At 47.3% G+C, this 11,948-nt stretch overlaps 1 protein-coding gene and 1 long non-coding RNA gene across 2 annotated transcripts in view; one reads left to right on the plus strand and one right to left on the minus strand.

The window, feature by feature from the left end:
• Positions 1-886: 886 nt before the first annotated feature.
• The window catches only part of LOC119210728 (thyrotropin-releasing hormone-degrading ectoenzyme-like), a 64,494-nt gene continuing 53,432 nt past the window's right edge, over positions 887-11,948 (minus strand). The window contains exons 14-20 of the mRNA XM_037461024.2: positions 9,414-9,561; positions 9,176-9,279; positions 8,559-8,666; positions 6,375-6,542; positions 4,910-5,050; positions 4,713-4,794; positions 887-2,670 (exon numbers count right to left, since the gene is read on the minus strand). Of these exons, the coding sequence (XP_037316921.2) occupies positions 2,518-2,670; positions 4,713-4,794; positions 4,910-5,050; positions 6,375-6,542; positions 8,559-8,666; positions 9,176-9,279; positions 9,414-9,561 (904 nt within the window). The 3' untranslated portion in view covers positions 887-2,517. The remainder of the gene's footprint in view (positions 2,671-4,712; positions 4,795-4,909; positions 5,051-6,374; positions 6,543-8,558; positions 8,667-9,175; positions 9,280-9,413; positions 9,562-11,948) is intronic.
• Positions 7,446-8,401, plus strand: LOC119210729 (uncharacterized). Its single transcript, XR_005119700.2, has 3 exons — positions 7,446-7,553; positions 7,740-7,808; positions 7,893-8,401. It is a non-coding gene; the product is annotated as an uncharacterized LOC119210729 (long non-coding RNA).

Consider the following 11,948-nt stretch of genomic DNA (forward strand, 5'->3'; position numbering starts at 1 on the left):
TATCCAAAGCGACTTACAAAAAGTGCATTTCAACCATAGAGATACAAACCCAAAAACAAGAAAACTTGCTACAAAGTACAACTTAAGTGCTACAATTTGTTCGTGTTTTTGGTCAAAGTGTAATAATGGGTGGGCTGGACTTAACAAACTTAACTTTAAATTATATATTGGAACATTGGAACAAAAAGGAATATTTTAAATCCTATAATTTCACGGCGTATTGTTTTGTAGAAGTGTGTGTAATGTGACGTGAAAAGCATTTGGTTGGTTGCCTAGCAACCATCAACGATCTCTTAGGACAACAGCAAGCGATCGGCTGATTGGACCCAGCGAGGTGAGAGTGAACGTCTGATCATCAATCACCTTCATTACCCTCACCCGGTTCTGCTTGGCCTCCTCACCTGCAGCTCATCCTCTTGATCCCTGCCACATTGTCTTGGGTGTCTTCCAGCGGCCTCTCAGGTAGCACCTGGACTCACCTGCTCGGACCCCGGACTCCCTGCCCGCTCCTTCTCGGGTTCGTTTGCCTGCTGACGGATCTCCTGGTTTGTGTCTGAACTGTTGATTAAAACAGTCTCTGCCATCGGTGTCTGAGTCGTGCGTTTGGGGTCCGTTGTGCACCGGTACCAGGAACCGTTACAGTCCCTTCACCACTCATAAAACAACATCTCTTTAGCCATTTCTCTCTGTCAAGTCCCATCCGAGTCCCATTAATCCACACACACACACACACACACACACACACACACACACACACACACACACATACACACACACACACACAGACACACACACACAGACACTGCTTTATGCAAATGGGTTTTATCATCACATGACCCCCTGGATCGGGCGCAGCGTGTTGGATTCAAACAGACGACGTCACACACAAGGTTAACCACTTTAATATCGCCCAACCGCAAAACACACAGCAGACCCGCAAACACGAAGTAGCATCGAACGCATCCTCGCCACTTCCTGTCAACGTCACGTTTTGGTCCCGTGAAGATTTCATCATCTACATCATCATTATGATCAGAATCATCACCTCCGGCAACATCTTTAAATCACATTTCAACTTTTAACATCATATTCTGATGCTTTACAGGGTTTATTTTACATGTGTGCTTTAAATCTGAACAAAACGTCCTCGCCAGGACAGAGCGGTTCAAAATGCACCGGGTAATTAGCATAATAGAAAGAATAATGCTAATCAGCATTTTCACATCATCAACAATTAGCTTCACTGACTTCATCCCGATCTTAATCAGAATAATTGTAATTATCTTAAGTTGAATCAGAGAAGTCATTAACGTCACCACTGCTGCTGCCACCCACCGCCGTCATCATCATCATTATCATCTTCATCATCACACACACACACGTCACTGGACACACAGGGTATAGAAGCAGGCAGGTCCATTAATTCATATATGGCTCAATTATTAACACCAAAACCGCATCTAACCAATGAGGAACAATTCAAAAAGGTCCGTTTAAAGCGCCAGACTTTATTCATTTCAAATCCTCTTTTTTCCAAATTCTTTAAAGTCACGTTTCCAAATATTTAGGTTTATTCTTCTGGTGCTTTTTAGGTGAAGTTCATTACGTCCGAGAGTCTGATTCAAAACTCTCCATCACTCCGTTACACCCGACATCGTAGAATCCGTTAAACTGAAGAGTCCATCCGTCCCCCCTGTCCCCCCGTTGTGTGTCAGGAGGATCTGTTCAATCCCTAAAGTCCTCATCGCTTCAAAGCTTCGCTGTCTTTTCGGGGACAATGAGCCTCGTCTGACAGCTTTCTGGTTTTTGTGTTGAATGAAACAAACGCAATTTCATTTTGACCTCCGATAGATTTTCCTATTTAACGCTCATGGTTTGTAGTACAAGGAGAACTGGTTATAGATTTGCTGATATAGTGTATATATATATATATATACTTTCTCTGTGCGTTCTCTGTGCGTTGGAACCTTATCAGCTTTTTTTTGGAAAGCTTCTCATGTTTAAAAAAAAGCAGCTGGAGTTGTAGATCCTGAAAGGAAGCTGCGCCGCTTTTCAGATTCAAGGCTGAGGCGGTTAATGAGTCCTCTGAGGGCCGTGATGAGAGGACAGCGAGTCCTGGTTGTGTTAATTACGTTCGCGTTCGATGGCCGACGTGCAGACTGCTGGCTGATCGGCCGTTTAACGCCGACTCGAGCTGCTCTGGGTCTCCCATCGGAGAGGAGGCTTGATGTGAATGTGTGAATGGCTCGGGGGCCACTTAGCCGTTCTGAGGCAAGACGCTAGCTAACAGTTAATGAACCAGTGACCGCTAGCTAGCTGAAGAAATAAATATAATCTTTAAAAGAAAACACAGTAGAGAAACCAGTCAAGTCCTCGCGTCTCCTCGCTCACAGACTGCTTCTGAAGGCCAGCAGCCAGCTAGCAGCCAGCTAGCAGCGAGCTAGCAGTCAGCTAGCAGTCAGCTAGCAGTCAGCTAGCAGTCAGCTAGCAGCGAGCTAGCAGTCAGCTAGCAGTCAGCTAGCCCAGTTTGGGGCTCAGAGGTTTGCGGAGCCACTGGTAGAACTGACGCCGGTGGAGGCGGTGCCATCGCACGTTGCCCTCGACGATCTCCAGCGCCCGCGGCAACGCAGGCCCCGCCCCCACGCCGCTGGACTGGATGAACTCCTTCAACTGAGGAGAGAAAGACGAGGTGGGGAGGAAGGAGTAGTGGGACACCGTGAAGAAGGAATGGAAAGATATGGTATGAGGAGGGAGGGAAGGAAGGAAGGAAGGAAGGAAGGAGGGAAGGAGGAGTTAGAATATTAGAAACCCCACTGTGAAAAGAAGAGACACAAATATTGCAGCACCCAAGAGGCTAAAAAAGTAAGTATATTGACTTGGTCTACCCCGTCTCCATGGCAACGTTGGCCGTGGCGCCAGGAAAGACTGAAGGACGGTCTGAATTAAATTAACTAAATTAACTTGACGGCCATGAAGGCACGAAGCAAAAACACCTCCAAACCATCAAAGAGAGCGAATATCTGTTTGCAAACGGCTTAATGTTGGACGGGGTCATGTGACGTGGCGTGCGATAAAGGCGGGGTCCAAGAAACACGAGGAGGCTCCACCTCGTTAACCAGAGACTGTGTTACGATGTACATTTCTGGATGTTTTATTACAGTAAAACAGAACCATTGCAGCCACGGAATGTGAAGCTGACGTCTGACAAGAAGGTCGCTGATTAAAAGAGAAGCTTCGCTTTAGGATTCCTCAAAGACGTCCTGGCAGCAGAAGACGAGGGTAATCAAACGTGACGAGGAGGAAGCTTCTTTTGTAAAAAGAGAAACTTTAAAGGGGTGGACGTTGGAGCAGGATGTGATTTTCAAAGTTAAAGACCGAAGAGGAAACGTGGTTCAGTTTGACGGATCCATCGGAGCGAAGCAGGAAATCCACCCAACTCGCTTTAATGCGCGAACACCATTAACTCCTCCCTCACTCCACCCCCCCCCCCCTCCTTCCTCCTACGGTATTTACACCAATTTGCTCGTTGGGACGATTTTATTTAAATTTGACATGATTGTGGCAGGAATCCCAAACAAAACGCTTTCATCTGATGAAGTAATACAACCAGGAAAATGTCTCTTTAAGCCTCCTATTCATTTATTTTTACTTTCTCAAAATCAACTTCTGAGAATCTGTTGAAATAAATATGAAAAGAAAAGAAATCGAAAAGTCGACACTTGCGACCCCCTGAAAGCCGTAATGGCTGTATGTCAGAGACGGTGTCTCCTCATGGACCTTTGAACACATCGTGTCCAGTCCATGAGGTGGATGGACCCCCATGAACCCACTTTATAAACCTACTGTCTAATATATAATGATCTAATGTATACATAGGTATATATATAGTTCTGATATATCTGTGGCGGTTTAATATTAAAATAAGTCCTCTAGGGAGAAGCCGTGTGAAACAAATTAAATGTAACAGAATAAAAAAGTCTTAATTATCACCAACCTAGAATCGTTTTTCCTTTAGTAATAAATGTAATAAATAAATCTTGTTTTCTCTAAGTAAGGAGCACAGATGGAAATCTTCTTCTTATCTTTTAATTGTGTTTGTGCAGGTGGCTCAGGTGAGTCCTCTAGATGTCAGTGTAGTAAGTGTGTGAGTGTGTGCGTGTGTGCGTGTGTGTATGAGTGTGTGTGTGTGAATTGGTGAAGTGTGTGTGTGTGTGTGTGTGTGTGTCTGTGAGTGTGCGTGTGTGTGTGTGTGAGTGTGTGAGTGTGTGCGTGAGTGTGTGCGTGTGTGCGTGTGTGAGTGTGTGCATGTGTGCGAAGTGTGCGTGTGTGCGTGCATGTGCGTGTGTGTGAGTGTGTGCGTGTGTGTGAGAGTGTGTGCGTGTGCGTGTGTGCGTGTGTGAGTGTGTGTGTGTGTGTGTGTGTGCGTGTGTGTGAGAGTGTGTGCGTGTGCGTGTGTGTGTGTGAGCGTGTGTGTGTGAGCGTGTGTGAGTGTGAGTGTGAGTGTGAGTGTGAGTGTGTGTGTGTGTGTGTGTGTGTGTGTGTGTGTGTGTGTGTGTGTGTGTGCGTGTGTGTGAGAGTGTGTGCGTGTGCGTGTGTGTGTGTGTGTGTGAGCGTGTGTGTGTGTGTGTGAGTGTGTGTGTGTGTGTGTGCGTGTGTGTGTGCGTGTGCGTGTGTGTGTGTGAGCGTGTGCGTGTGTGTGTGTGTGTGTGTACCTCATTGAGCTCCCGGTCCGTGTTTAGGAACTCTGTGACTCCACCGATGAGCTTTGAGTTCATGAACAGCGCCTCGCCGTAGCTGGAGGGAGACGGGCGTTACTCGAGTGCAGTACATAGTACACACAGTACACGTAGTACATAGTGTACATTGCATACAGTATATACGATGTAGTAGGTGTTGTGGAGCCACTCACCGCGCGTTGAGGACCTCCCACTTTTCCCTGAAGTACTTCCAGGCGAGGTTCCGACCCTGCGGGTTCCGCCCCACGTGGATGATGACGTCGATCACGTCCTGCTCCGGGACCAGGTCAGAGGTCAGGGACAGGTTCAGTAGCCTGGGAGACGCAGGGGACGAGGACAAGCGCAGGGACCACCAGATGAAAAATTGACATTTTCTTTAATGTACACAACAGTAAACTGTGCGTGACATAGCATGTTAGCATGCTAATGCATGCTAGTACAAGCTACATGAACTTTATTAAAGAGGCTGAGGACAAAACTTTTCCCAATCAAATGGGTTCAGGACCAAACCTTTCACAATAAAACGCTTTCAGGACAAACCCTTTCACAGTAAAACGTGTCCACTTTTGTTTCTGTTGCTCTGTGTGTGTTTGAAGTTTGTAGCTGATGTCTTTTCATTAAACCACCAAATCAATTTTCTCTCCCCCTACCCACAATCCCTCTGTGCTGAAACCGTTTCCTGTCGGACCAATCAGTGGGTTTCTGTGGTGTGCTTTTTTTTTCTCATTGTGTGTCTGTGTGTGAGTGTGTGAGTGTGTGATAGCTGCTATCTGAACATGCAGTACCACCTCTCTGATTGCCGAACAGTTTACTGGGGAAAGAAAATCAATACCTGACATACACACCTACCACACACACACACACACACACACACAATCTGTCTCACATGCAGTTTTGAGTGTGTATTGGATTTATTGCTGCATTTTTCTCAACGAGAGATAGCAGCACTTAGCTCCGGATTAAATACTCTGCTGTTAGTGCACACATGGCCAGAATAACACACACACACAAACACACACACACACACACACACACACACACACAGACACACATGGTCTCAGTAATTTCACTGCACCTTTCAGTTAATTTAGTTAGTTTCTCTTTCAGTTGAAAATCATATTACAGACTGTGAACTCAAGTAAAAGTCTTTTACTTTATATAATAATGGGAAAATTGCACTTAAAGCCAAATAAAATAAAAGTATTAATTAGATCAGAAAATATCTTTCCTTTCATACCTACTAAATCTACCTCCATGCATCTATGACATCATCCCATGTGTGAGAGCCTGGAGTTACTGAGCTCACTTTTTATCTGATTTACGTAAATGGTGACGTTGGCGGTTTGTGACTCTCTGCTCTCATTAATCTGGCTTCCAGCTGGGAGGAAGCTCCTCTACGCCACCCCAACACCAGACTGACGCAGCGCGAGAGAGCGGAGCGTCAGGCTTGTAAAGGTCAAAGGTCACAGGGAGTGGGGGCTACGATCAGCAGAACACTAGCTTTAGTGGAGCTTCCTGCTCTTCTCACAGAGTCTGTAGATGCGATCTGTCGATGTGCGACAGGATAAAAGCAGAAAGCCACTCAGGGACCTGCTGGACCCTCGTAGGGAACCCCACCTGTCTGGAGGCCCTTCCTACCTGCTGAGCAGGAAGCTGTTGTCGGAGCAGGTCAGAGCCTCCAGCAGGATCTTCTTCTCCGACACGGCGTCCGTGGAGTGGAACTTCATCCAGATGAACTCCCACACGTCCTCGTCCATCAGGCTGACCCCGGTGCAGTACACTATGTCTCTGATGTTGGGGGGAATCCTGCAAAAGACCAAACGTGGGTGAGAGGAAGCTGAGGAAGCAGATGGATTAAGCAGCACTCTCCCTGGATGCATTAAAGCAACCCTCTTCTTCTCCTGTGGACTGAGACGCACAATTAAAGACTCGCTTCACCAGCTGGGACTCCAGCGAGGCTCAATGAGCCTAATTGGCTTTGTGCTGGAACTCTTTTGAAGTCTGAACGAGGCAGAGGTCGCTACTGAGACGTGCAACAGATTCAAAAAGGAGAATATTTGATACACACACACACACACACACACACAAACACACACATACACACATTCCCCAGCTGGTTATCCGCCTGAATCTTCAGTAAAGCAAAAAGATTTTTATTAGAATATGTAGCGTAATGTGTGTTTGACCTAAATTATCAATAAAGAATATACAATAGAGTGAGCTCAGCTGTGTGTGTCTGTATGTGTGTGTGTGTGTGTGTTTTCTGAGTGAGTGCACAGCGAGTGATGCAAGGACAATTACATCACTCACCGACCTGGGAAATCAATTTAGAGATGCTCCACTTAAGAGCGAGCTTCAACTCACACACACACACACACACACACACTGTGGAGTAGAAGTCCTTCTCCAACGACATCTGGCAACATCTGAAGTGTGTGTCTGTGTGTGTGTGTGTGTGCTTTCTGGCTCGGCTCCTTGCTGATTATTCATCATGTGAAACATTGAGGAGCTCAGAGACCTCCAGTTCTGCTTCGATCACTATTTCATCCCTCGAACAGCCACCGCTGCTACTTCTAATAAGAAATACCAGTAATAATGCAGCGTTGTTTCTCTGCAGCTCCACAAAGGAGGAGCAGAGCCTCCAGATGCTGCGCCCCCGTTAGCTAACACACTGCGTGCGTGTGTGTGTGTGTGTGTGTGTGCGTGTGTGTGTGTGTGTGTTTTAGCAGTCTGTGGAGGATGTTTCTACATCCCGAAGCTCCGGATGTCACAGGCTCTCTCTCCCACTGCCTCCTGCTTCCTCGCCATCAAACCACTGTAAAGAAACCGCGTTGGTAGTTGCGACATGTTAGCTAGGTGGCTAGCTAGCTTGCTAATCATTTTGTTTGGATGCTACGCTGTGCAGAAACTGTGGGCTAACAGGCTAGCCGACCCGTAGCTGATCTACTAACACCACGAACGTGGTTCTCCTTTGTTTCCTCTTCCACTTTGCGCTATTTTTAGGAAGCAGCCGCTTTATCAACACAGCACACCTGCACCTGCAGGTGTGGAAACACCCGGAGGATTAAAGAAGTAGGGGGTTAATGGGGTCCATTGTTACACGGGGGCCCCCTAACAGGCTAATCCATGAAGCGCCTTTGTCTCTGATCCGTGTAGACGCTTCATCTTCAACAAAAGCCCGGCGGGACGTGACGAGCTGTCCAGAAGGACGAGGCCGCTGAAACGGTAGCTGCGCTAACACTTGCTCCCGTTGTCCCGGTGGGGGCTGCATTGCAGCGGGTGGATGCTGATGGATGCGCAGGTGGAGACGGGGGTCGGATGAGAGGCTGGGCTCCTCCCCTGCTGAGATCAGTCCCAGGTGGATTTACCTGAGTCGCTTCTTAAACTTTAAAAAGGGCCAAATGTGTGTCGTTGCTTTACCCCCCAAAAAAGACACCGTCGCCGTGGGAACCGCTGTAAAAACCCGACTGAACCTCGACTACCAACCCTCCCGTGTGCGTCTCATTCAGTGGGTTTCTCTCTTTTTACAGCCGAGCATCCCTCTCGTCGTCTTAGTCTCTCTTTCGCCTGATGGTTTATTCCAATTAGAATTAGATTTGTTTTAGCTTATGAATGTGATTATGGGACAACAATGCAACAAAAACTGTCTTGTTTATTTTGACCATTTTGTCTTTGTTGTTTAGAAATAAAAAACACAAACAGAAAAGAAAAGTCCTTCTTTCTTGACCGTTTCTCCGAGCTTCCATCGGTAACCTTGTGTGTAATGTCACACTGCTATGAATTGTGGGTAACATGTGTGTGTGTGTGCACTCTGGATGGTACCTGTTCTTGTTGCTGGAGATCCAGTCAGAGATGTAGGCCACGGCCTGTCGGTGGCACTGTTTGTTGCCGAAGCTACACGCTAGCATGATTAGCTCCCTCTGCAGCTCCCTGTGGAGAGGACACACACTCTGTCAGGAGGAGACGGGAGGCCGAGCTCCGCCTCCCCGGATCCACCAGAAAATAAGCCATCAATCAGCCTCCACAATGCCGGGGAGTGGGTGTAATTATCTGTGAACTCGTAACTCTCCTTCGTGGGCGGCTTTACTTCCTTTATTTAAAAGTCAAGCACTAAATGCAGTATAAAGAATATTCTGTGAACTGTTTAATTTGGCTGAAAAGTACTTCCCCCCCTGAACACCTCCTGAGCATAAAGCATCTTTAAAAAGATTTAATCACCTAGGTGGTATTTTATTATGTGTGTGACGTGATTACATACCTTAATAAGACATATAAATCAAAGCGACAGTGCAGTTATGGATCTGATCAAAAAGAGCTTGTCACTCTTATATAGATAAAAAGTGAAGAAAAATATCACTCAAAGGGTCTGCTCACGTAGGTTCATTCATCGAAGGGGACGGCCTGAGATGTGTGTGTGTGTGTGTGTGTGTGTTGCGTACTCGGTCTGGTAGGACGCCTGCAGCACGTTGCCCTCGCTGCCCGGCATGTTGGTGGGCCAACCCATCTGATGGTACCGAGACGCGACCTGCTTCAGCACGTAGTCCTGTGAACACACACACACACACCAATAGGGAGAGGCCGTTTATTCTCCCGCGGTGGACGCGGCCCCGGGAGGAGGGTCGGGGCGGGTCGGGGCGGGTCGGGTCGGGTCGGGTCGAGGATCCCCCGGGTGCTTACACTGAACAGGCTGTACTCCTCGGTGCGGTCCAGCAGCTTGTCCAGCTGGTAGAGCGCTCGGCTGGCGGAGTGCCACGGCAGAAAGGACGGCTCCTCCGGCAGGTAGCCAATCAGCTGCAAGGGAACGCCCTGTGGGAGGTACCCCGCCCTGAGAGGAAGAGAGGGGGGGGGGGGGGGGGAAACGATAGGTCGCGTTTAGCCTCACGCTGCATCAATAGGTCAAGGCAGTCAGTTCCTGCTGGTAGAAAACAGCTGGAACAGGCGGCATCCTCCGGTCATGTGTTAAAGCTGCAATCTGTGCAGTGACCACCAGGGGGCGACTCCTCTGGTCTATGAGAGAATGACTCTACTTCTCTTGGAGGGACGTATAAACAGCGTCCCTGCGTCCACCTCAGTCCATAAATGGTCACATCCTGTGAACAAACCTAAGAAGGCCATGGCGGTCATCAAAGATGGCCCATTGAGTCGTGCCAGTCCGCCTCCAGTAAACCTCACCCATAGTCTGTGTGCGTGTGTGTTAATAAACCACAACATGACGCATTAAGAAAGACCTCTGAATGCCTCCGGAGGTCTTTAGGTTACATCCACCTCTTCAGGAATATTAAACAGCGTTTGTGCATCATTAAAGATTCATGATGTTTTTTGTGGGGGAGGGGCTTCTGTGACCTTCAGCCTATCCCACGGCTTATGAATATTCATGAGGCAGGCAGTCAGTCAACGTCATCTCGGCGACGTGACATCGTTTTTTGTCGTTCAAACCGGAGTGACGCGCTCAGAAAGCGCTGCAGAGAAGCGCGTTTGATTTCGCAGCGAGCGGTTCTGACCTTTGCTGAGGAGCTGTCAATCAAACCGAGTGGCTGACCCAAAGGGAAGGAGGCAATTTCATGTTCTTCTTACTGAAATTGTTTCACAGACTGTTTTCAATTTGCAGAGGATGGTGTGGTGGACTCGGGCGTCCGAGGGCACCGAGCAAATCCATTACTGAATTATGTGCCATTTGAAATCCACACCAGAGGGCCGGTGTTTCCTCTGGACGGGTCAGTGGGCACCGTACCTACAGGAAGGCACCCTTGACCGCACTAACATAGGGCCTTTATTTTGAAAAGCAGGCACTAGAGCGCTCTATCTCGTTTTCTCCACCATAAGGAGACTTGAAGGCAGCTTAGTTGCATTTTCAGGATAGTTTATCTTGTGTTCTCCACTGGGAGGCTACTATAGCACACTGAAAATGTTCTGCTCTGTAAACCCCCTTAAGGACACTTCATTTGTTCTTTACTCAAAGGTCATCAAGGGCCTTAATGAGTTTTTCAGAGGCACTTTTACTGCATTTCCCCCCTGAGAGAGAGAGAGAGAACACGGGGAGTTCATCTGTTGGAGATAAGACTTTCTAAGTCTTTTAGGAGACAACTAAACTCTAAACTCCAGGCCGTCATATTTCCATAATCGGCCTCATAACCAACCGCCGCACATTCATCTCGTTCCCATCTCGCACCTGGCCTTTGAGTCCATTACCATAATCCACCCAAACTGCAAATCTGTTCACGGGGAACGGGCCTGAACACGGAGGCGAGGGAGAGATAGTGGTCGCCCTGGCAACAACGTTCCAGCCCTATCAATATGTTTGCTTTCCCCCATTTTTTTTAACTTTAAGACGCGTGGCTTCGTGGTGGCACGATCCGGTGAGCGATCTAGGATGAATACACAATGCTCCCCATCTCTACAGTCTGCACTGTGCATTGTGAAGCTCAGGAATCCTGAGAAATGAAACAGAATCTGTCTCATTCTGACACTGTTTTTACATTTTGGATCACAGAATTGTTTACCTTCTCGAACAAAACACGTAAGTAAGTTAAGTTACAGTCGGTTAGCTTAGCATGGAGACTGTGTAGAGCAGCAGCCAGTCCAAGCGGGTCAAACTTCAACAGTTAGCTTAGCATAGCATAAACACTGCGTGTAAATTAGCGAGTGTTAACGGGACAGCAAAGGTCATGAGCAGATTATAGATTTACTCACTTACAGTCAGCTCGTATTAGTGTGTGTCTGTGTGCGAGAGTGTGTGTGTCTCCGGGTGTTGTCCTGCTGACGAGCTCATTAACTCATTAGCATTGTTAAGGGGCGGTTAATTGTTTGTCCATTAGCCATTAGCAAGGCTCAGTGGAGAGCTAACGAATGACTGCAGCGGTCACACACACACACACACACACACACACACACACACACACACACACACACACACACACAGAGAAAGAGACGCGACATCCATCCTTGTTTAAGCGCACACTCATAAAGACCCAGCGTCAGCACTTAGCGCTGGCTCACTCCTCGGCCAATCAAATCAGCAGAAGAACAATCAGCCTTACAGCACAATAAGTTATCAATTCATTGATCCCGAATCACTTACATGTTGCAGATGGGAAGGCCAGAGCTCACTTTTAAATATTTATATATATTTTCCAAATACATTACTTAATAAAATGCTGGATAGTTTTTCTATATTCCAGATTATTTTTTATTAATATTTAATATAAAATATTT

The sequence above is a fragment of the Pungitius pungitius genome, chromosome 2 (assembly GCF_949316345.1).
Source record: "Pungitius pungitius chromosome 2, fPunPun2.1, whole genome shotgun sequence".
NCBI lineage: Eukaryota > Metazoa > Chordata > Actinopteri > Perciformes > Gasterosteidae > Pungitius > Pungitius pungitius.